The sequence below is a fragment of the Sus scrofa genome, chromosome 1, assembly GCF_000003025.6.
Source record: "Sus scrofa isolate TJ Tabasco breed Duroc chromosome 1, Sscrofa11.1, whole genome shotgun sequence".
In the NCBI taxonomy this organism is placed as follows: Eukaryota; Metazoa; Chordata; class Mammalia; order Artiodactyla; family Suidae; genus Sus; species Sus scrofa.
Genome location: NC_010443.5, coordinates 215,600,853 through 215,626,350, shown reverse-complemented (window position 1 = coordinate 215,626,350; position 25,498 = coordinate 215,600,853). Strand labels below are relative to the sequence as shown.

Here is a 25,498-nt window from a genome sequence, read left to right as displayed (position 1 = left end):
TAATTTCCCACCCATGGGAATTTTGACAAGACCTAGGAAAACATCATTAGAATAATCAGGAAGGCTGTATGGGACAAGACACCTGCTACACCTCAAGATACACACACATACACAGAGCTCTCCACCCTTAGCCTGTTTCCCCAAACTCTCAACCCAATGATTTTTTTTTAACCACAATTATATGGAAAAATGTAGTTATGCTTTTTTTTTGACATCTAAAAATATCATACCCAGGTTTGCAGAGAATGTATATTATTCTGCCGTTTATATTTTTTAAAATGTACATGCATATGCTGTATATTAACAGAATATCTCTGGGATGATTCTCAACAAACTGATAAATGCTTTTCTCTGTATATCTTTTTGCACTTTATTTCCCTTTTTTTTCTTTTTGGCATGTGGAAATTCCCCCAGCCAGGGATCAAGCCCACGCCACAGCAGTAACCAAAGGCCACTTCAGTGACGATGCAGGATCCTTAACCTGCTTTGCCACAAGAGAACTCCCTGTGCTTTTCAGTTTTAGATAATATGACTGTCTTATTTAATCAAAAATTGTAAATTAAACTACAATGTTATGCCCAGAACAAAATCCTCCTTATGAAATACATGGGTACAGAAATATGCAGTCCCCACTGTGGATGGCTGTCCACAGAGCATTTTCCAGGCAGCCCAGCAGCACCCAGCACAGAGCAGCCACTCAGTCAGAGACATAGCCTCCCTCCCACTCCCTGCCCCTCATGTGCTTGGCAAGATACTTGGAAATGGACTCCAAGGAAATCATCAGGCCTGAAAACCAACACTCATATTTGAATTTGCCCAGAAAGGCCTTTTTCTGCCAGACATTGAAGGGAAAAGCTAGGGCTACAATGTGAGAAAAAATACTGCCTTAGCATTTGTCTTGCCAACTTGCAGATCCTTAGCTTCAAAGCTACTTAAGAATCATGGGGTAGGTTCAAGGGTCTCATCAAGAAACAAACCACAAGGAGTTCCCATCCTGGCGCAGCGGAAATGAATCAGACTGGGAACCATGAGGTTGCAGGTTCAAACCCTGGCCTCGCTCAGTGGGTTAAGGATCTGGCATTGCCGTGGGCTGTGGTTGCAGACGAGGCTTGGATCTGATGTTACTGTGGCTGTGGCTGTGGCCGGCAGCTGTAGCTCCAATTGTACCCCTAGCCTGGGAACCTCCATATGCCATGGGTGTGGCCCTAAAAAGAAGAAAGGAAGAAAGAAAGGAAGGAAGGAAGGAAGGAAGGAAGGAAGGAAGACCATGCATGAAGGCATTTATCAGGATTTTCCCAGTGGAAGTCAGAATTTGCATAAAAACTCCATCCTAACGGTGTTGTTTTTCTCAAGTATCACCTAATCATTTGTTTTTCTCTAATATAACTTAATCTCTCCCCTCCCCCATAAATAAGTAGGGTTAAGCCAGGCTTAACCCCATTTACCCAGCCCATAAACCCCACTCAGTCTTGTCAAGTTTCTTTCCCCAGCAAAGGGATGTTTCACAGCCAGAGTCTGCTGAATCATAGAATTTGTTCACTCTAAGAAGGCAAGCCAATCCATGAGCTCTGCGTAGTGTGGAATCATGATATGGAAACTCTGAATTAAAAACCCTTCAAGACTGTCAGAGGGGTGCCCACCCTGTGTGTCAGGAAGTAGTCTGGGCAGCACCCCACAGTCCTGACTTAGGGCTCTGGCCCTCTCACCCTAATCCTTCCAGGCTCTTTCCCATGTTCTTGCTTGCCCAATTAACACCCCACCTTACCCAGCCTCTCATGACCCTCAGGGGTTAGACCCTCTGCCAGGCACCTCCAGCTGAAAGGAGCTGAAGCATGTCCAATCTGTGTTTCTGATGGCTCCTTGGTCCCTCGTCTCCACAGGAGCAAGCAGTCCCTACATCTCTACCTACTCACTCAAAAGACACACAGGTTCAAAATCTTTATACCAGCCATAGGAATATCAGAAGAGCATCCTACGGGGGAATAGTCAGGACAAGGGGCACCATGGCTGTTATTTACTTCTTGGACTTCGGTCGTACTACTTTCGGAGGGAGACCTCTTCCACCACCTCTTTTCATTCAAATCTATGAACATTTTTTAAAGAAACATACAGAGAAACATTACAATTCCTAATATTTACCTGGAACACCTGCTGACTAATGTAACCAAGCCAAATGGTCAGTTTGAAATGTGAATCAGGATGGAATCTTGGAGTATTTGTTTTTCCTCTTTGCTGCCTGGTGGGTACATTGTCATGTCCAGCAGAGCAAAAACAAAGGACGACTATATACTAAAGTCCAACTCAAACAATTTAACATGCTTGCAGAAAAAAATAATTTTTATAGATCAAAGGAATATAGGAATATGGAGAAATTTGTGATCATCCAGCCCAGAATCTCACCAACTAAATTATAATCTCTTTGTGGGCCAGGGTATAGTGCCTGCTAGGCATACAGTTCATGCTCAGAATATGCAGATGAATCGAGGTGTTACAATGAAAATTCACCTAAACTCTACCTGTAGCTAGCTCAATATTCCTAATAACTCACCCATCACAGAATTCACAGTGACAAATCAATGCACAAACTGTTCTCACATCCCTAAAACTTGAGCTTCTGAGAAATTTATAAAGGGAAATTTGCAGCTCTTAAGCAAGTTTTATGAAATAATGTAGTACCTCTAATTATTTCACATTTTCTATGATTTTGTTTCCTTATTGTTTAATCAGTTAGTACATTGATGATACAAACATTGAGAATCCTTACTAAATTTCCCAGTTTGCATGGAGTTCTCTTGTGGTGCAGCAGATTAAGGATCCTGAATTGTCACTGTTGTGGTTCAGGAAGAGCCCTAGCCTGGGAATTTCCATATGCCACAGGTGTGGCCAAAAAAAAAAAAAAAAAAAAAATTCCCAGTTCGCATTTTTATTAAAATACCTCAGATTTAACAAGCAAAACAAACCTGAGCAGTCAAAATGGGATCAAAGTTCTTCATACATCATATAACAGAGACTTCTTTGCAAGGCAAGGAGTTCCCTGGTGGCCTCGTGGTTAAGGATCTGCTGTTGTCACTGCCGTGGCATGGGTTACTGCTATGGCTCAGGTTCAGTCCTTGACCTGGAAACTTCCACATGCCAAAAAGAAAAAAAAAAAAGGCAAAGCACAGTGCCATTTTGTGGGAGTGAAAAGAAGACAGAAGGAATGTAAGCCAGAACACCTACCTACCCACAAGCAGCTAACAACCTCATTGTCTAGCAGCACCTCTGAAGCTCCCGAGTTGACTTAGAGGTCAAGCCCCCAACTTCCAGTCCCACAAGGTGGTCACTGAGCTTCCAACCCATTGTGGAGGGGCAGGCCTCCCTCACCTCTCTCCCACCCAGCCCGCCTGTGTGGACCTAAAGTCCTTGGCCACTTGACTTTGCCAATCCTCAACTTCTGCTAAACTCAGGCACTCTACTTCTCTGTTCCTACTACCCGGTCACTAAATGATGCTGGGGTGAGGGGAACCCTAGCTGACCTTACAGATTCAAGCCATGAAATCTCAGGGGATCTTCCATGCAGGTTGATCTAGGTTCCTCACTACCCAGATGACCACGACAGCCTTTCTGGAACTCTCCCACTCCTTCTAATGTTCAGTCTCACTCTTCCTATCTCTCACTCAGATCATAGGATATGCAGCCCCTCAACTCCTACCTCAGAGTGTCCTAATGTCATTGTGTGGACTTTCTTCACTCTAAGAAAGGTCCAGAATTTGACACTGTGGTCTACAACTCCCTGACTTAAAATTTATCCTTTGACGTCTTCAATTACCTCATCTCAAGTTGCTCTGCCTCCCTCCTTTTCCATGATCTATCTCCCAACCCTGGCTTTCCCTTTCTTCCCAATACTCTATCCCTAGGAAATCTCATTCTCACTAATTCATTCAGAACACTCAGTAAATCAGCAACTCGATCTCTCTCTTGAGCTTTAGATTCATATTTCCAACTATTGCTACAGCTTTTACAAAGGCATGTTCTACAAGCACCGCAAATTCAATTCTGCTCACACAAGACCCATGATCTCATCTTCCTCCAGAACCCTCCTCTTCTCCCTGTTCCCTCTCTGTTAATGACATTGCTATCACACAAGAAAAGACACTCAGCCTAAAAACTGGGAGTTCCCGTCGTGGCGCAGTGGTTAACAAATCCGACTAGGAACCATGAGGTTGCGGGTTCGATACCTGCTCTTTCTCAGTGGGTTGACAATCTGGCGTTGCCGTGAGCTGTGGTGTAGGTCGCAGACGTGGCTCGGATCCCACGTTGCTGTGGCTCTGGCGTAGGCTGGCAGCTACAGCTCCGATTCGACCCCTAGCCTGAGAACCTCCATAGGCTGCAGGAGCGGCCCAAGAAATGGCAAAAAACAAAAACAAAAACAAAAACAAACAAACAAAAAAAAAAACAAAACTGACAGTCCCATCTGCTGCTCCTCTGGATCAACTGCCATGTTTGTATTGAAACCATACTTCCCACAGGCTGCTCCTAGCCAAATACTAAACTGAGCAGGAGAACTAATAGAGACTCATTCCTGCAAGATGTGGGACTCTTCTGATGGGTGACTCTGGCTCAAAGGCTCTACTCAGAGGGACCAAAACTTTTTTAGATCTGTGATTTATGATTCTACTGAATCACTTATCCTTCCATCTCTCTCTCCCCCTCCTCCAGGCTCAGACCTGCATCACAGTCTAAAGGCTCCCCTGCTTTTTCCTGCTCACACTCCCAGTAAATTTCTTACATTTTTAATATCATCTTGGTAACTGCTTCCTGGTAGCTCTGAACTAATGCACATTTAAAGATCTCAACTCTAGGGGAGGTCCCATCATGGCGCAGTGGCTAACGAATCAGACTAGGAGGAACCATGAGGTTGCGGGTTCGATCCCTGCTCTTTCTCAATGGGTTAAGGATCCTGCGTTGCCGTGAGCTGTGGTGTAGGTTGCAGATGTGACTCAGATCCCGTGTTGCTGTGGCCCTGATGAAGGCTGGTGACTACAGCTCCGATTCAACCCCTAGCCTGGAAACCTCCATATGCCGTGGGTGCAGCCCTAGAAAAGGCAAAAAGACAAAAAAAATTAAAAAAATAAAGATCTCACCTCTAAATACCCCAACAATCTCCCAGCTAGTCTCCTTGCATCTATCTCAGAGGCACTCTGCAAAACACACACTGAATATGTCACTTTCCTCTGTAATCACTGTTGATGTCTCCCCATTACATAGAGGGAAACAAATATTTTACCATGGCTTTGAGCCCTCCATACCTTCCTTTCCACACCTTTCTGCAGCTCAGTATTCTGCACACATGGTCTACTCATCATCCTCAAATAACCATGCATGTCTACACTTCCATGACTCTGCTCATGCCATAACCTCAGTTGAAGCATTCATCCTATTTGCAGACCTGAGGAGCTATTCAATATCTATCTCCGTATAAGTAGTCACCTACAGTCAGGGATCATATCACGTTTTACCTCCTGAATCTTAAATCCTTAGTGCCTAAAGCAGTTTCTTATCTTCTATAGATAATTAATACATGAGGAATGAAACTAGATGGAGGAAGGTGCAGAAATAGATTTAATGATTGTAGTCTATAACCCAATGATGACAAAGGTGAGTAGGCTGTGGATTTAGTGTATGGTCAAATGGCTCTATGTACCTTAATAGCCCTTAAGAGTAATACCATATTTAAAACACAGTATAATTGATTTCATTCTGATAGCATTGAACCTTTTTTTTTTAGAATTATTTTTTGTTTTTTTCTTTTAGGGCTGCACCCACGGCATATGGAGGTTCCCAGGCTAGGGGTCCAATTGGAGCTGTAGCCACCGGCCTACACCAGAGCCACAGCAACGTGGGATCTGAGCCGCGTCTGCAACCTACACCACAGCTCACGGCAACGCCGGATCGTTAACCCACTGAGCAAGGGCAGGGACCGAACCTGCAACCTCATGGTTCCTAGTCGGATTCGTTAACCACTGCACCACGATGGGAACTCCTGCAGAAGATTTTTAAGGCAGTGAAAACATCTTGTATGCTACTATAGTGGTAGAATCGTGTCATTACACATTTGTCCAAACCCACAGAATACACACCAAGAGTGAACCCTAATGTAAACTATGGACTCTGGGGGATAATGATGTGTCAATGTAGGTTGAAAAAAATGTACCACTCTGGTGGGGATGTTGAAAACGAGAGAGGTTATTAGGCATGTGTGGAACCAAAGGGTATGTGTGAATCTTATTTTTTGCTCAATTTTGCTATGAAACCTAAAACTGCTCTTAAAAAAACATCTATATTGGAGATCCCGTAGTGGCTCAGTGGTTTTAACAAATCCAACTAGGAACCATGAGGTTTCGGGTTCAATCCCTGGCCTCGCTCAGTGGATTAAGGATCTGGCGTTGCCGTGAGCTGTGGTGTAGGCTGCAGATGTAGCTCAGATCCTGAGTTGCTGTGTCTGTGGCACAGGCTGGCAGCTACAGCTCCAATTAGATCCCTAGCCTGGGAACAGCCGTATGCCGCAGGTGCAGCCCTAGAAAAGGCAAAAAACGGAAAAAAAAAAGAACATCTATAAAAAAATTATTTCTACAATCTTGTTTATACTCGTCCCTTCAAAGGGTAGAAACGATTTCCCATTCCTTTGAATATGGAGCAGTCTTAGTGACTCACCCTTATAATGATGTAAGTGATACCATAGGACTTCCAAGACTAGGTCATAAAAAGGAGAGTTTCTGCCTGGCTTTCCTTCTCTCTTGAATCACTGGCTCTGCAGGAATCCAGCTGCCATGTTGTGAGGACACTCAAGCAGTCAGTGGCTAGACCTGTGTGAAAAGGCACTAGGGCCACTAACAGCCAGCATCAAATTGCCAACAACGTGAATGAGCCATCTTGGAGGTGGGTCCTCCAGCCCTGGTGGAGAATCCACCAACATGTGACCACAGCTTTATGAGAGGCTCTGAACTGGAACCACCTAACTTAGTTGCCCCTGGATTCCTCAACCACAGAAACCATGAGGATAATAAATGTTCATTGTTGTTTTAAGCCAGAGTTTCATAATTATTTCTTTCCTTTCTTTATTTTTTTATTTTTGCCGCATATGCAGCATACAGAAGTTCCTGGGCCAAGGATTGAATCTGAGCCACAGCTATAGCAACACTGGGTACTTGAACTGTGCCAGGCTGGGGAATCCAACCTGCGCCACCACAGAGACAATTCTGGATTCTTAATCTGCTGTGCCACAGCAGGAAGTCCTGCAGTAATTTCTTATAAAGCAAGACATAATGAATATAGTAACTTTTGCAAAGAGCCAACTTTTTAAAATATTGTTAATATCATTTATATAAAATCTTGATGATGCTGGATGAATTCCACAATCCAAGATGAAGAGGGAAGAGTTGTTTTACATTTTAAGTTCTTCGAAATAACCTAAATTTCCATTGACAGAGGAGTGGGTCAAGAAGATGTGGTACATATACGCAATGGAATATTTTTTTTTTTTTTTTGTCTTTTTGCTATTTCTTGGGCCGCTCTCGCGGCATATGGAGGTTCCCAGGCTAGGGGTTCAATCGGAGCTGTAGCCACCGGCCTACGCCAGAGCCACAGCAACGCGGGATCCGAGCCGCGTCTGCAACCTACACCACAGCTCACGGCAACGCTGGATCGTCAACCCACTGAGCAAGGGCAGGGACCGAACCCGCAACCTCATGGTTCCTAGTTGGATTCATTAACCACTGCGCCATGACGGGAACTCCCGCAATGGAATATTAATCAGCCATTAAAAGGAATGAAATACCAGCGTTTTTAGCAACATGGATGGACCTAGAAATTATCATGCTAAGTGAAGTCAGTCAGACAATGAGACAGCAACATCAAATGCTTTCACTGACATGTGGAATCTGAAAAAAGGACAGACTGAACTTCTTTGCAGAACAGATGCTGACTCATAAACATTGAAAAACTTATGGTCTCCAGAGGAGACAGTTTGGGGGGTGGGGGGATGTGCTTGGGCTGTGGGATGGAAATCCTATGAAATTGGATTGTGATGATCATTATACAACTACAGATGTGACAAATTCATTTGAGTAATAAAACAAACAAAAACAAAACATTTTAAGTTCTTTCACATGACCTATTTGGCCTCTCATCACTATATGTCAGCATGTTTGTATCCTTTGTATGTCAAAAAATAAAGTCCTGTAAAAAGATTTCAATTTAAAATGGAAACCAAATGTATGAAATGAAGAATCTCACACATGCTCCCTCAGAAGAACAGAACTTAGGGTTCCCTGGTAGCCTAGTGTATTAAGGATCCAGTGCTGTCACTGCTGTTGAGGTAGGAGGTAGATGAGCCCCTGGGCTGAGAAAAGCTGGGACTTTATCAGGCAGAGTAAATTGGGCCTTGTTTCTCTTTGACACTTCAAGGAAAAAGTTAATTGCCGGAGCTGAGCTCTGCTGGAGTAAAAAGGTAAGATGACCACTTCAGTCACTCCTGGGGTCAGAAAGGGAGGGTGCACCAGTCTGTAATAAGTCCTGATACTGTCCTGGCACCCTTTGCTTTGGCATCCATCTCTAACAAAATATTCACACGCATATTGGGGAGGGTTCTGTGTCCAGTCAGGTGTGAGAAATAAAACAAGATAATTGTCTAAAGGTAAACAAAGACCCAGAAGAACGGTCTTACATAAAACTACCTCCGGTACACTCCTCACTCAGGGGGATGCCCGCACCCTTGCTCCTCTTTTGGCTGTGTAATACTGCCTTGCTTCTGACTTAAATAAACTGCTTCTTTGTGTGTGCTCTCCCACATGTTGTACTGTGACTCTAACAATAAACTTTATACCTGTTTTCACAGTCTTTGCCTCCTTAAAATATTCTTGCTTTCAATAGGGGGCAAGAATCAGGGCAATTCTACTTTTACCCTCTAGCTAGTCTACTGGCTAGGATTCCTGGTTTTTCATCCAGGCTGCCCAAGTTTAATTCCTGAAGAGAAAATTAAGTTCTTGCTCCAAGCCATTACTCACTGCTATCTCTCCAAGACCACTATGATGCAAGATGGAGTGAGTTGCCCAGGAACTTTCACATGTCTAAGAACCAATCAAAAATAAGACACGAAAAATAAAATTAAGAACTGAGATGACTGGGTTTCTGTAAACATCTGCTCTACACCAAACTGAGACTTACCTCTGGACCAAGGAATTTCTGCCAAGAATCTCTCCACACTCCAGGCAACAAACTTACTGATTGGGCTGTGGCTGCAAATCCCTCTCTGTTCTCCTTGCCAAAAAACACAGTTCGCCCTAGACCCTCACTTGCTTGCAGCGTCTATAACATGTGTCTCCCAAACTGCAATTCCTTTGCTATTCCCAAATAAACGCAAATATCTGGTAATTTGAGTTTACCTCATTATTTAGATTGATAGTCCAAAACATTTTAATGCTTAAAAATGATAGTCTAGGAGTTCCCATCCTGGGTCAGCGGAAATGAATCCAACTAATATCCATGAGAACACAGGTTGGATCCCAGGCTTTTATCAGTGGGTTAAGGATCCAGTGTTGCTGGGAGCTGTGGTGTAGGCCGGCAGCTACAGCTCCAATTCTACCCCTAGCCTGAGACCCTCCATATGCCTTGGGGGCGGCCCTAAAAAGACAAGAAAAAAAAAAGACTTTAGGAGTTCCCGTTGTGGCGCAGTGGTTAATGAATCCAACTAGGAACCATGAGGTTGCGGGTTCCATCCCTGCCCTTGCTCAGTGGGTTAACGATCCAGCGTTTCCGTGAGCTGTGGTGTAGGTTGCAGACGTGACTCGGATCCCGAGTTGTTGTGGCTCTGGCGTAGGCTGGCAGCTACAGCTCTGATTCGACCCCTAGCCTGGGAACCTCCATGTGCCGTGGGAGCGGCCCAAGAAATAGCAAAAAAAAAAAAAAAAAAAATAAGATTGGAACTTTCAGGCACACCCACTGATGGGGAAGGGGGGAGGGGCTGCAGGGTAAGTTCTGTACAACAACAGATTTGATGAGCTCCTGGGATGGATAATATATTTCTGTGCTGGGAAATTGATTCATCCCAGTTTCATGGGGAAAAAGCATCTGTGCTCAGGACCCTTCCAGACTCCACCCTGCATACCTCTTCATTTGGGTGTACACCTGTATCTCTTATAATATCCTTTATAATAGCTGGTAAATGTAAGGAAAAGTTTCTCTGTGTTCTGTGAGCCACTGTAACAAAAAAATTCAGACAGAAAAGGGAGTCCAGGAGTTCCTCTCATAGCTCAGTGGTTAATGAACCCAAGCTCAGATTAGACCCCTAGACTGGGAACCTCCATATCCCATGGGTGCGGCCCTAAAAATGACAAAAACAAAAACAAAACCGGGGTTCAGGAGTTCCCATTGTGGCTCAGTGGTTAACAAATCCAACTAGGAACCATGAGGTTGTGGATTCAATCCCTGGCCTCGCTCAGTGGGTTAAGGATCCAGCACTGCCATGAGCTGTGGTGTAGGGCGCAGACGTGGCTCAGATCCCGCACTGCTATGGCTATGGTGCAGGCTGGCAGCTACAGGTCCGATTAGAACCCCTAGCCTGGGAACCTCCATATGCCTCAGGTGCAGCCCTAGGAAGGACAAAAAAAAAAAAAAAGAAAAAAGAAAAAAAAGAAAAGGTGGTTCAGTTTATAGGGTTTTGGTCAGAAGCGCAGGTGACAGCCCTGACTTTTGATTGACATCTGAAGTGGGGGCAAGTCCTGTGAAATCTGAGGCCATATGCAGGTAGCATAAAATAATTATGCTTAATAGCATAAAATAATTATGCTATTAAGATTCCATCAAGGGTGAGACTACAACACTCAATTCTATAATTATGCTTTGCACATTGCATTTGGCCATTTTTTTTTCCTCAATGAAGATACTGCCTTTTTCTTTGAGTGTTTCCCTCCTTATAACATTTACACACAAAAACACATAGTCAAAGTAAAGATACTGTCTTTGTTTCCAACAGAAGACATATATACATATATTTTTTAAATCTTTTTAGGGCTGTACTTGTGGCATATGGAGGTTCCCAGGCTAGGGGTCTAATCGGAGCTGTAGCTGCCAGCCTACACCACAGCCACAGCAATGCCCAATCTTTAACCCATTGAGGGAGGCCAGGGATGGAACCTGCATCCTCACGGATGCTAGTCAGATTTGTTTCAACTGAACCACAATGTGAACTCCCATATTTCAACTTAATTTTACATTGTTTTAAGAAATCTCTGTTCCTTCCTGTAAAATTTGATTGAGATGATCATTGTACAATTATAAATGTAATAAATTAATTGAGTAATTTAAAAAAATTAAAAAAAGAAATCCCTGTTTAGTCCACATTATTTCTGTACACATACTATTTTATTCATAGTTCTTATGATGTCTTGGACATTTTAACTTTCTGTCTCAATTTATATTAAGGTAAAATCTAAGCTCCTTGAGGATAATGATTATGTTTATTTATACATTTCTTCTCACAGTGCCTTGCCCACAACAAATAGCCATAAACATTACAATTTAGGCAACAGATTGTCCAAGGTATCAGATCAGCAGGGGTCTGCCTAACAAGAATAAAAAAAATATAAAGACAGAATAGATTCTGTTTTGAGAGTCTAGCCACACAAATAGACAATAGCCAGAACATAGATAATCATAGAACGTTCACCCACAATCTGCAGCAACCTGCTCAGGACAAACTACCCTTGAAACCAGCCTGCTACAGGTTAAACTTACAGAAAGCCATCTTTTGCTATCTCCAGTGACAACAGAGGAAAATAAACAATAACTTCTCTAACAACTAGCCCCAAATGGCTACGACTCGACTAGTAACTGACAGCTTCCCTAATCTTGGTCCCTGCTTCTAATTTAGGACCAACCAGACAAAGCCGAAAATGCATACCAACCAACCATATAGGAAGCCCTGCTTTAGTTGGCCCACGTACAGCTTGCCCAGGACAACAGGGCACACCTGAAAACTTCCCTTTCTTTCACTGCAGGACCTTCCCACTCCTCTACAAAACACAAGGCTGACTCCTATAGCCAGCCTTTGCTTTTCCCACTTGCTTGTCTTTTATTTCCATAGTCGTATAATGAAAATCCATTGGAATTATCCTAGATAAAAATAAAGTAATAATTGATATATGCTGGAACTGAAAGAGCTAAGAATGGCCAAAGGAGAGACACTTGACAACAGACTTTAATTCAGCTGAAAGATAACTGACGTTCACAGCCTGGGGAATAGCTGCCCTGTCTGTGTCCTTGGGGTCAGTTCAGGAGAGTGCCCAGTCCCAGCTGGGTGACAGAGTCGCCACCTACAGCTACATTACACAACACCCCCCTCTGCTCACTCCTCCATTAACCATTTATTAAAATCCCCTCTAAACAATATAGCTTAGAACATTAAGTCCTCACAAGCGCATTAAAAGTCTCATTCTGACAGCTCAGCTGGTTCATTGCTGGTTGAATAACTTGAACATTAAAGGGTTTAGTGACCCCTCTCTCTTCCTAATCAAGCTCACAATAAGCAATGTACAATTTTGTGTAAACTTTAAATTCTGCAGCTTCTGTGAAGTTATGGACTGGTTCAGTCTTGTTAGTTTGAGATGATTCCACGGAAAATACACAGAGAGGGAGACCATAGCTGAAAGTGATTGGCATGGTTCATAAACAAAGTATTTATATGTTGTATTAATTTCAAAATAAATACGCAGTTATTATAGAAAATCTAGAACAAGTAAAGGAATAAAAAAGAAATCTAAAACTACCCAAAAAGGCACCATCCAGGAGCTCCCTTTGTGGCTCAGCGGAAACAAGTTTGATTAGTATCCATGAGGATGCAGCTTCGATCCCTGGCCTCCCTCAGTGGATTAAGGATCTGGCGTTGCCGTGCACTGTGGTATAGGTCACAGACGTGGCTGGGATGTGGAGTTACTGTGGCTGTTGCATAGGCCAGTGGCTACAGCTCTACTAGCCTAGGAACCTCCACGTGCTGCGAGCACAGACCTAAAAAGAAAGTTTTTAAAATTCAAAAAGGCACCATCCAGAGAAAGAATGTTCCAATTTACATATATCCTTCTAGTTTTTTTCCCTTTGCATATGCAGGTGGGAGAAGGGAGATTCACTTGAAGGGGATGAATCTGATAGGGTTTTGAACTGAGTAGCTTTGCTTGTTTCTCTGAAGTAGGGCTTACTATGAAGCCAACTAATGCTCAAGGTATTCTTTTAAGGCACTTCCTGAAATGTCCAAGGGAGGGGAGCATCCCTGCGTGACAGATGAACCATCTGTACTTCCCTGACTTTGTCAGGTCACTCTGCTCTGTCCTGTACATTCTGGTCCCTCTGGCTGCAGAAGCCTTCCCCAGGCTTGTCCAGCAGAGACATTACTATTTATCCTTCAATACCCAGCCCTGGTCAGCACCTCTGTCACTCCTTTGCTTGCCCTGGCAATGGACCTGAGTGTTGTCACTGTGTTCTCACTCTGTTGCTGCATTTCCACTAGTGAAGTTGGCAAATGGCAGAGTGATCCCAGTGTGACTGGACTTGTGCATGCCTATAAATGGGATACTTCAAAGTCAGGACTTTGAAGGAATTATCTGATTTATACACCCACCCCGCCTTGTGCAAGTTTCTTATCCTCTGTATGCCATGGTTTCTTCTTTAAAATGGATAATGGTAGTTATCTCACAGGGTTGTAATAAGGATTAAATTAATACATGAAAAGCACTTTTAAAAGTGCCAGTACGACTTTGCTGTAGAGCAGAATTTGGCACAACATTAAAAATCAACTATACTTTAATAAAAAAATTTTGGAGTTCCTGTCAAGGCTCAGTGGTTAACAAATCTGACTAGGAACCATGAGGTTGCAGGATCCATCCCTGGCCTCGACCGGTGGGTTAAGGATCCCACGTTGCCATGAACTGTGGTGTAGGTCGCAGACATGGCTCGGATCCTGTGTTGCTGTGGCTCTGGCATAAGCTGGCAGCTCCGATTAGAACCCTAGCCTGGGAACCTCTATATGCCGTGGGTGCAGCCCTAGAAAAAAGGCAAAAATAAGACCAAAAAAAATTTTTTTTTATTTAAAAAAGTGCCAGTACCTGGTAAGAACTACATAAATGTTTGAAATAAAGCTATGCATTAGAACTAACCCAAGTATCTCCATGCTGCTTACATCTTTCACAATCTTTTTTTTTTTTTTTTTTTTTAAGCAGTGAGGGATTCAAGACCCATAACTAGCTCTTATTAGTTTTCTCTGTACAAGGCGAACAAATATTTGGTCTAGAATTCCTCTCTGACTACAGCAAGAACACAGGCATTCAGCATTCACGTGAAATCAAGTTTGGGTAATGCTGCTCCACCAGTAAATGTAAATGCTACTACTAAAGGTTACTGTACCAATTTCCTCTCCCCACATGGAACACATTCATTAACAATGACCCGTGCATACCTGAGTAAAGCACTGAGGCCTTTCTGATGCATTCTGTCCCCCCATCCCCTCACATCCCCTTCCCTACCCCAACTCACTTCCAAGAAGCCAGCTTTATTGGAGAGTCAGCCCACTTCAGGGCAAGGGGTTGCAGGGTGGGGGGGACTTCTGACTGCAGTATTTTCTGAGTCACCTCAGACTAACCAGGTGGAGTCAGTCCCAAATCTCACAGAAGCCTAGTTTAAAGTATACACTTAAACTGCAAATTATTTGTCAGAATCCTGCTTCCAAAGAGAGGAGGAGAAATGGAATACCCCAAGGTTCAAATTATTCAGCTGGAAACAAGCAGCTGAATTAAAAAAAGTCTAGACAGGGAGTTCCCATCGTGGCGCAGTGGTTAACGAATCCGACCAGGAACCATGAGGTTGCAGGTTCGGTCCCTGCCCTTGCTCAGTGGGTTAACGATCCGGCGTTGCCGTGAGCTGTGGTGTAGGTCACAGACGTGGCTCGGATCGCCCGTTGCTGTGGCTCTGGCGTAGGCCGGCAGCTACCGCTCCAATTAGACCCCTAGCCTGGGAACCTCCATATGCCGTGGGAGCGGCCCAAGAAATGGCAAAAAGACAAAAAAAAAAAAAAAAAAAAAAGTCTAGACAGCTTTGACATGGTTCCTCCACTCCAGTGCTCATGAACATTTTATTTTAGTATATTGGAAAAGGGCTGACCTAAACAGTCCCTGACTTTGAAAGTCTCAGGAAGGCATTTGCTCATTCAAATATTCATCAATGGCTTGCTTCACAAACATACAACTCTTCACTCTGAACATCCAATAAATCAGGATTCTGATCTCCTAAAATTGAAATAGATAAGGTTTCCAGCTATCCCCAGGGCTTGTTCAATTCCAATGAAGGAAAAAGGGCACATTTTCTTCTATGAACAAGGTCCCTGACATCAGGGGAAATGGTTCAGATTTGAAACCATCAAAGAGAGCAGCCCTCAGCACAGCTTGAGTTATAGCATCAGCCAGCTGGAGCTGGACCTGCTTCATACCTCAAGTTCTCTAAAACAAAATCAAGATTGCCTTCTAAACATTCCTTCTGTTCCGAAACCTAAAACAAAACAATTGCCTTCTCTTCACTTGACTCCACAGAGAGTAAGAGATAGCACTTTTATGATTTAAAACCATAAGAATTCTGGGGTTTTGTTTGTTTGTTTTTAAATCTCTTCAGCTCTGCCTATCCCCTTGAATGTTTCTGTGGATTCTTGCTCAGTCCGTGGAAGTCAAATGCTTACATAAAAATACCTTTGAAAGGCAATCTTCAGCCCACTAAAATATAAAATAAAATTCTAGGAGAGTCTATGAGTAAACTAAGATTTCTTAACCAAGCATGAATTTTATTTGTGTTCTGTAAAAATCACTCAGATTTTAAAAATACTACTGCCTTTCAGTTGGTATAAATAATAAAGTTTGGATGTAAGGTAAAATAATTTGAACATTTGGAAACTACTTCAAATATATAACTTTGGGAGAGAAGGCCAGGTGTCTGGGCCTCCCATATTTGTCACTTCCCTATTTGCCTGATTGCAGGCAAATCCTTTTTCCCTTCTGAATATCCTGAGGAGCAAAGTGACACCTCTCAAGCCAAAGAATGGGAGAACCACAGCCCTGGGCAGGTGCCTGAAGAGATGGGAGTCCTCCACACATGTTTGTGCACTGCCTTCCTCCTGGGAAGTTTCCTGGCTCCTCTCAGAGCCCTGAAATAAAGAACTGACTGCTACGGTAAATAAATATTTCACTGTGTCCCCCTCCTTGCAGTACTCGCGCTTTTATACATATTCTGGGTCCTGAGCAATCCTAACACACAGCTGAAATTTCAGAGACGAGAGAAGACAAATAGGCCAGAGCAAGTGGAGTTTCCCGGTCACTTACAGATAGGGTCATCCATTTTCAAGGGTCTTTTCAAGCGGATGCTGGCGGGGACCGTCTTCTCAATCAGCTCATCAACGCTCTAAAATTAAAATGCAGGTCCGTGAACACTAAAGGCAGAGGAAAGTGCTTCTGAGTTAAAAGAGTCACCTCTGTATTTTGCATGTACAAAGGCTTGTGGGAACTTCCTTTAAATTGTCTAATTACTGTTTCTTTTTAAAAAGAACAAACCAAAAATCACTTGGAGAAAAAAAAAATAATGACCCGGGGGAGTGATACGGCCACTCCGGGTTAACTTCAGTCAGCAACCAGAGGTAATCGGATAGATCAAGAGGTCCTTATTTTGCAAAGTTAGAACTTATCGGCAGGGCAATTTAGGTTGAAAAATTCGGTTTTGAGGCGTGAAAAGGGTGGAGAAGTAAGCGGCTGGGAGAAAGCTAGGGGACACAGACAGAGAAAACGGGCTCGCTTCCCCACCACGGCCCCGGACTAGGGTGCAAGTCCCATGCGGAGCAAAGCAGAGATCCTGAATGTAGCTGGGAGGCCGCGAGGGCAGAACCCGGGAGGGCAGAGCCGAGGCCCCGGAGGGCCGAGATGGGGTCCTTACCGCCAGCCCCAGGGCCTGTAGCATCTCCCTCTGGTCTTTGTCCCCGGGTCCGATATGCCTCCGAGCGAAGTCGTCGTGTCTGGGCAGGAGGCGCTCGAGGAGGCGCGAGGCCGCAGCCCCGCGACTGTCCCCGCCACCGTCCCCGCCACCGCTACTGCTGTCACGGCCCGAAGGCGCCCAACGGAGCCCCGCGCCTCCAGCCAGCCGGCGGCTGCCTCCGACTCCACAACCCAGGCGCAGCCCCCAGGCCCTGGCGCATGTCTGCATGGTCGTGGTCGCCGTCCCTTGCCCCGGCCCGTGAGGGTCAGCCGCGCTTTCGGCCCCTCTTCTGGTCGCGGTTCCCTGGGTGATTGCTGCCCTGGGGTAGCTGGAGCCCCTTCCCGCTGAATGACCGGAAGGACAGATTGAATTTCAGGTGCAATGAATGGGTGCCGCGCTGAACCGGAACACGCGCGTAAAGTTGTTACTCCACGCAAGGCACCTGCTCCGCACACTTTAAGCTTCGGTCTGGGGGTGGGCAGGGGGATAGGGCCAGCAAACGCTCGACCAATTAGAGTGAAAGGAAGGGCAGGGGAGGAGTCTACCCCGCCCCCGCCCCCTCTCCCTACCCACTCCTCAGGCCCTCGGTGGAGTCGCGCTGCTCCTGCCCAGAGCTCGCCACCCTCGGTGGTTCTTACTCCATCTCTTGTTGATGTGAGGCCGGTGCGCTCTATGCGCTCGTGCCAGAGGCCATCGGGAAGTGCCTGGGAGATTCAGCTGAGATGGAAGATGATTCCGACAGGGAAGCCAGACTCAGAGTTGGTTAGTCTCCATTAATATTGAGGTATCTTTCGCTGTCATATCTCATGGAAACCAGTATAGGCAGATGAGAGTTTTTATATCCTTTTGGAAATCGTGGGGAAGTTACTCAACTTCTCAGCTTCGGTTTTCGAATCTCACACAGCTAGATGGGATTTAAAAAGAGATTAGACACTGAAAGCACTGCCGCAACACTAGCCTTAAACTAACACTCTCCTCTCCCTTTCTCTCTTCCCCCCAACCTCCCTCACTGGCTTGTATGAGTTTGCGTGTGTATGGTATAAAAATGCAAAAGAAACAAAAGTATACATTTTGCACTATCATTTGGGAGATTATCTATACCTGGACATTTTGTAAATCATCTATCACTTGAGTTTTTTTTTCTTGAGATTTTTATAGAGAATAAACTTTGAAAATGACAGAAGTCATCAGAACATGAGTTGTACTAAGACTAGGGAAAAATAGAACCTGTCCTCTTTCTCCTCCTAAGTGTTGTCCTTCAGTCATCTTCAGCACACAGTTCTGCAGCTGACAGGCAGAGACTAGGCAGAGAGGCAGGAAAATATAAAATGAAAAAAACAGTAGGCAAAATTTTTGTGTATGGCGGGCAGGGGAGTGTGATGAGCTAGAAAGGCTGGGATGAATGCCCACGAACAGCTTTTCATCTCCTTGGAATTGAAATTATAGCCTTCATAAAAGTGGGGAGATATCCTCTATGCTAGATGGGGGGGGGAAGGGGGGAGAAGTGGAAGCATCTATGTATCACAGGAACTGGAAGCCAGACAACTATAATTCCCAGATTGGCTCCAGGATTCTAGATATTATTGGTCTTCTGACAACAAGATACACTTGTGTGAGAATTGGAACTGTAATAAAAGTAGAAACCATTTTCTTGATTGTCAGCAACAGACAGATGCATGCATGGCAGCAGATATGAAGTGCTTCCTTACCAGCCACCCATGTTGATACATCAAGGGCCCTATGTTTGTCAACAGAAATAGCCTGTGGTTTTCCAACCTAGGGGGCAGCAGGAATTTTTTGCTGTCCTGGACTTGAGTTTCACTAGTTGACCTGAAAATAATGGCGTTCCACCTACTCTGTCTCTTGCTCTTCCAGTCCTTCCAGTGGTTTTAGATGCACCAACTCCTGGTATTTTAATCCTGCCTTGCTTGAAATAATGAGTATTTAGTTTGTTTTCCTAAATAAACTTTAACAAAGACTGTAACAGATGCGTAAAGTAGATTTAAGATAGTAATCTTAAAGCTTAAAGGGATTAACTGTCTGACCCAGTTGTGTTTGCAGTCACTGATAACATTATCATTAGTGGAGAATGAGATCATGATAGTCCTAGGAATGCAATGCAAAGAGTTAAATTATTAGTGGGAAATAAATTGCCTATTAAAGACAAATCTTGGAGTTCCCTTGGTGGCGCAGTGGTTAACGAATCCGACTAGGAACCATGAGGTTTCTGGTTCAATCCCTGGCCTCGCTCAGTGGGTTAAGGATCTGGCATTGGGGTGAGCTGTGGTGTAGGTCGCAGACACGGCTCGGATCCCACGTTGCTCTCCAGAGAATAGGCCGGCGGCTACAGCTCTGATTAGACCTCTAGCCTGGGAACCTCCATATGCCGCGGGTGCAGCCCTAGAAAAAACAAAAAAAAATTAAAAAAATAAAGACAAATCTTTGCTAGACTAAATGGTTGCTAGCATAGACCCTTCTGGTGGGAATGATGCCTACAAGTACTATAGAGAAGGCTAGTGGCTTCTGAATGCCCTGGAGAATTTACTGAATAAAATGACAGCTCAGAGAACTAGAGAGCTTCAGCACTCTATAAATTCTGTAGCTGCAAGAGGACCCAATGTTTTGATCCCTCTGATTGCCAAATTATCATAGAAGCTAAATTTACAGCCTTATTAGAACTCATATGTGAAAGTTTGAGATTAATTTAAATTCCCTAAGACTTGGAATGAGGACATCTTGGTAGTTTGGGTTGAACTGGATTATCTTAGAACCCCCAAATCCCACTGAGTCCCCCTCGACACATGAAGCAGTCCCTTCTCCCCTCTTTGAGATGCTAGCCATCCTTTGCTTGAAGATCTTGTAATGGCCTCACTAAAGCATTAACTTTGCAAAGGTATGCCAATGCTTCTTTACCTCTAGATCCACACCTAAAGTTAGATTTCAACATATTCCAGGAAGGTGAATAAAATATCTGATAGGAGAGTTCCAGTTGAGGCTCAGAGGTAACAAACCTGGGAACCTCCATGTGCTGTGGGTGCGGCCCTGGCAAAAAGACAAAAAAAAAAAAAAAGCTATTGATTCAAGAGGAGTAGCATTATTCTTGAAAGCTCTGTAATTTCTGTGTCTGCATGTATAAAGTGATAATGGAAGATGCCACTGTTGAAATGGGCTCCCTGGTTTCAGAGGTAACATTGGAATTCCAAAGTGGTAGAGGCCAGCAAGATTGCTACAAGTACAGCAGAGTTAGAGAAATAATTAGGCTTGATCCTCAGGGATTTTGGTGTTAACTAATTAACGAGCAACCTATGAAAATCTTATTTAATCTGGGGAACCAAGATTTGATATGTCACCCAAATGGAGAGACCCAATCTCAACTAGTTTTCTCTTTATCTAGTTCACTGATCCAGAGCATCTCAGATGAAGGGAATCCTAAGAAAGAATCCTTGAGGAGTTCCTTCAGTGGTACAGCAACTTAAGAATCCAGCATTATCTCTGCGATGGTGCAGATTTGACTCCCAGCTCAGTGCAGTGGGTTAGGGATCTGGCTTGCTCCAGCTATGGCATAGGTTACAGCTGCAGCTCACATTCAATCCCTGGCCTGGGAACTTCAGTATGCCAAGGGGTTGGCCAAAGGAAGAAAAAAAGGAAGAAAGAAGAAAATCCTCAAGAAAAGATCTCATGGCTCTGCTGTAAGTATATACTGTAAATCTTCCTCCTAAACTCCCCAAAGATACCTGTGGCCATTTACCACATATGCCAGTTAAACTTATGTATTGATTTTGCCTGTGCCATGGTGCCCAGATATATGGTCAAAAATCATTCTAGACGATTTCTGTGAAAAAGCTCTTAGATTAGATTACTATTTAAATCAGTCCACTTTTTTTTTTTTTTTTGATTTGGTCTTTTTAGGGCCACACCCAGGGCATATGGAAATTCCCTGGCTAGAGGTCAAATCGGAGCTGAAGCCGCTGGCCAATGCCACATGCCAGATTCAAGCTGCATCAGCAACCTACACTGTAGCTCATGACAATGACGGATCCTTAACCCACTGAGCCAGGCCAAGGATTGAACCTGCATCCTCATGAGGATGTGGCTTATCCTCATGGAGCCACAATGGAACTCCCTAAATCAGTCCACTTTGAGTAAAGTAGATTGCCCACCGTAACATAGGTGGACCTAAACTAACCAGGTGAAGCCCTGAATAGAACACATGACTCATCTCCCCTGAGCAAGGGGGAATTCTGCAGTAGACAGCCTTTGAACTTGAACTGCAACCTTGGCTCTGCTCTGATAGCCTTTGGACTTGAACTACAGCACTGGCTCTTCTCTGAGTCTCCAGCCACCTAGTGCAAATACTGAACTCACCAGCCTCTATAATTCCATGAGCCACTACCTTAAAAAGCTCTTTACATACACAGATATTATGTTTCTCTGGAGAACCCTAATATTCAAAAAAAGGAAAATACCCAGTCTTTGGGCAGATGATTAGACTTTGTTCTAAGGGAGTTCCCATTCGTGGTGCAGTGGAAACAAATCTGACTAGGAACCATGAGGTTCTGAGTTTGATCCTTGGCCTTGCTCAGTGGGTTAAGGATCTGGCATTGCTATGAGCTGTGGTGTAGGCTGCAGACGAGGCTTGGATCTGGCATTGCTGTGGTTGTGCGTAGGCTGGCAGCTATAGCTCCAATAGGACCTCTAATCTAGGAACCTCCATATGCAGCAAGTGCAGCCCTAAAAAGCAAAGGACAAGAAAAAAGGAACTTTGTTCTAAGATAATGCTAAACCCTGCAGATCCAAACCAAACCACTCTAGTCCACAAAGCACAGTGGGATGTTACAGAGATTTGGGATTTCTGCTTTCAGTTCCAATATATAAAGAGCATAGAAGTCATCCCTCCTGTCCTTACAAGAAAAAGGTTGATAAATTTAAAATTAATGACTTTTTGGAGTTCCCGTTGTGGCGCAATGGAAACAAATCCAACAAGTATCCATGTGGGTTTGATCCCTGGCCTTGCTCAGGGGAGTCAGGGATCTGGTGTTGCCATGACCTGCGGTGTAGGTCACAGATTCCAATGGGATCCTGAGTTGCTGTGGCATAGGCAGGCAGCTATAGCTCTGATTCCACCCCTAGTCTGAGAACCTCCATAAGCCACAGGTACGGCCAAAGGAACGGACTTTACCAGAGCTTTATCCCAGCTGGGGAAGGAAATTCCTTCCACTCCATCCCCCATCCAGCCTTCTTCTTATCCTTTTTTTTTTTTTTTTTTTTTTTTTTTTTCTGCTTTATAGGGCCGCACCCTCAGCATGTAGAAGTTCCCAGGCTAAGGGTCAAATTGGAGCTACAGCTGCTGGCCTACACCACAGCCCAGCAATGCAGGATCCAAGCTGCATCTGCAACCTACACCACAGTTCATGGCAACACCAGATCCTTAATCCACTGAGCTAGGCCAGGGATTGAGCCCACATCCTCATGGATAGTAGTCAGATTCATTTCCACTCTACCATGATGGGAACTCCCTATCCAGCCTTCTTGTCTCACATAATGAGAAAAAAAAAAAAAAAAATCAGAGGGTTTAGTGCTTCAAGGTAATAGATTGGGAACTCTGCAACCAAGGAAAGAAGTACAGGACAAGGGTGGAAATGAGGGAGCTTCATCACTAGAGAATCACTTGGAAGTTCACAACCTAAGACACAGGCCCACGAAAACACTAGTATTTAATTTGAATATTAGAAAACACTTCCTTTCTGCTACAACACATTACCACATAAATGGCTCCAATAAAAACAACCAAAAGAGGAGTTCCCATGGTGGCTCAGCAGTAACAAACCCAACTAGTATCCTTGAGGACTTGGATTCAATCCCTGGTCTGACTCAGTGGGTTGAAGATCTGGCACTGCCATGAGCTGTAGTGTTGGTTGATGACTTGGCTCCGATCTGGCATCGCTGTGGCTGTGGCATAGGATGGCAGCTGCAGCTCTGATTCAACTTCTAGCAAGGGAACTTTCATATGCCGCAGGTATGGCCCTAAAGAGACAAACAAACAGAAAACAAAAAAGCAAAAAAAAAAACAGAAAAAAAAAAACCCCAAAAAAGCAACTAAAAGAGTTACAGGACAAATTCTCTGAGGAAGAGTATGTAGGGAATTCCAGAAGCATCAAGGAAAACAAATTTGAGGACTCTAGAGAAATTTGAGCCTCTAGCACTAGCATGTTTAGCTACTGCCAATATTAAACACAGCTCATCCTTAGCTAAATTAACATAAATCTTCATACTAAAGCTCTACTTCTCTCAGTTACTAATACCCAATATATCATTATTGAACCTTCACTAAAAAATTACAAGGCATGCAAAAAGTCAAGGGGGGGTGGAACAGTCCAAAGAGACAAAAAAATCATTAGAACCAAACCTACATATGATACAGACATTGATCCTACCAGGAATTTAAAATAACTATGATTAACATGTTAAAAGTTCTCATAGAAAAAGTAGACAACACGTGGAGTTCCAGTTGCGGCTCAGCAGAAATGAAACTGACTAGCATCCATGAAGATGCAGGTTCAATTCCTGGCCTCATGCGGGGGTTATGGGTCAGCTTTGCCATGAGCTGTGGTGTAGGTCACAGATGTGGCTTGAATCCCCAGTTGCTGAGACTGTGGCATAAGTTAGCAGCTGTAGCTCTGATTTGACCCCTAGCCTGGGAACCTCCATATGCCACAGGTGCAGCCCTATTAAAAAAAAGGGGGGGGGGACTATATATAATTGGAATACCAGAAGGAAAAAGGAGCAAAAGAAACCTTTGAAGTACTAAACTGAAAACTTTGAAAAGTTAGACATCAACCCACATGTCCAATATGATCACAGAACACTAAGCAAGAGAAATATAACTTAGGCATATTGTGTTTAAATTGCAGAAATCTAAAAAAATAAATAAAAATAAATTGCAGAAATCCAAAGACAAAGAGATATTTTTTTAAAAAGCTAGAGGAAAAAAACACTTTATAGAGGAACAAGGGTATATTTCTTATTTTGGAAAGTAGGCAAGCAAGAAGAGGGTGGAGTAAAATATTTAAAATTTTAAAAGAAAAGGCCATCATCCTAGAATTCTATATAGGGAAATTATCCTTCAAAAATGAAGGATTAATAAAGACTTAGACAAAAACTGAGGGAACTCATAGCCAACAGATAATATCTATATTTTTGCTCTTTCCATTGTTTCTTCTGCCTTCCTAATGTTCCATGTGTACTTCTTTTTAAAAGAACAGTGGTATATTAAGAAGGAACTTCCTAGGGCTTCCCTGTTGCCCTAGCATTAAGGATTCAGGTTCCTCACTGCTGTGGTGTGGCTTCCATCTCTGGCCCCGAAACTTCAAGGTGCCATGGGCTCAGCCAAAATAAAAGAGGAACTTCCTTCAGTGATTTTTTTTGTCTTGGTTTTCTTTCATCTGAAAATAACTTAATTTCCACTTCATTTCTGAAAGATATTTTCACAAGATACAGTATTCTTTGTTAACAAGATCTTTCAACATTTGAAAAATGTGTGCCACTTCTTTTTAGTCTAAATGGTTTCTGATGAGAAATGTCATCATTCGGAGTTCCCGTTGTGGCAAAGCGGAAACGAGTCCAACTAGGAACCACAAAGTTGCAGGTTCAATCCCTGGCCTTGCTCAGTGGGTTAAGGATCTGGCGTTGCCGTGAGCTGTGGCATAGTTCGAAGATGCGGCTCATATCTGGCGTTTCTGTAGCTGTGGTGTAGGCCGGCAGCTGTAGCTTTGATTGGACCCCTTGCCTGGGAACCTCCATATGCCCCAGGTTCGGTCCTAAAAAGACAAAAAGACCGAAAAAAAAAAAAAAAAAAAAAAAAAAAGAGAGAGAGAGAGAAAGAAATGTTATTATTCAAGTATTTCTCCCCTATAGATAAAATGTCATTTCTCTTTTGCTTCTTTCAGCCTTTTTCTTTGTCTTTAAAATTAAGAATTTTGATTATGATTTGTCTTGGCATGTATATATTCAGTTTTATCTTATTTGAGGTTTTGTCAGTGTCTTAATTAGGTTTGGGTGCCATAGTAAAATTCCATGAATTAGGTAGAAAGAACAGAAATTTATTCTTTTTTTTTTAAACTTTAATACAATTTTTTTTTTTTTTTTTTTTTTTTGTCTTTTTGCCATTTCTTGGGCCGCTCCCGAGGCATATGGAGGTTCCCAGGCTAGGGGTCTAATCGGAGCTGTAGCCGCCGGCCTACACCACAGCCACAGCAACGCCGGATCTTTAACCCACTGAGCAAGGCCAGGGATGGAACCTGCAACCTCATGGTTCCTAGTTGGATTCGTCAACCACTGAGCCACGACGGGAACTCCGCAGAAATTTATTCTTAGAGTTCTAGAGGCTGAAAAATTCAAGATCAAGGTGCCAATTAATTCAATTCCTGATGAGGAAGGAGAGGGAGAGAAAGAGAAAGAAAGAGCGATG

General features: G+C 43.6%; 1 protein-coding gene across 1 annotated transcript in view; it reads right to left on the bottom strand.

The window, feature by feature from the left end:
* The window catches only part of GLDC (glycine decarboxylase), a 106,209-nt gene extending 88,712 nt beyond the window's left edge, over positions 1–17,497 (bottom strand). Inside the window, exons 1-2 of the mRNA XM_021063878.1 lie at positions 16,993–17,497; positions 16,389–16,467 (exon numbers count right to left, since the gene is read on the bottom strand). Coding sequence (XP_020919537.1) covers positions 16,389–16,467; positions 16,993–17,259 — 346 coding nt within the window. The 5' untranslated portion in view covers positions 17,260–17,497. The remainder of the gene's footprint in view (positions 1–16,388; positions 16,468–16,992) is intronic.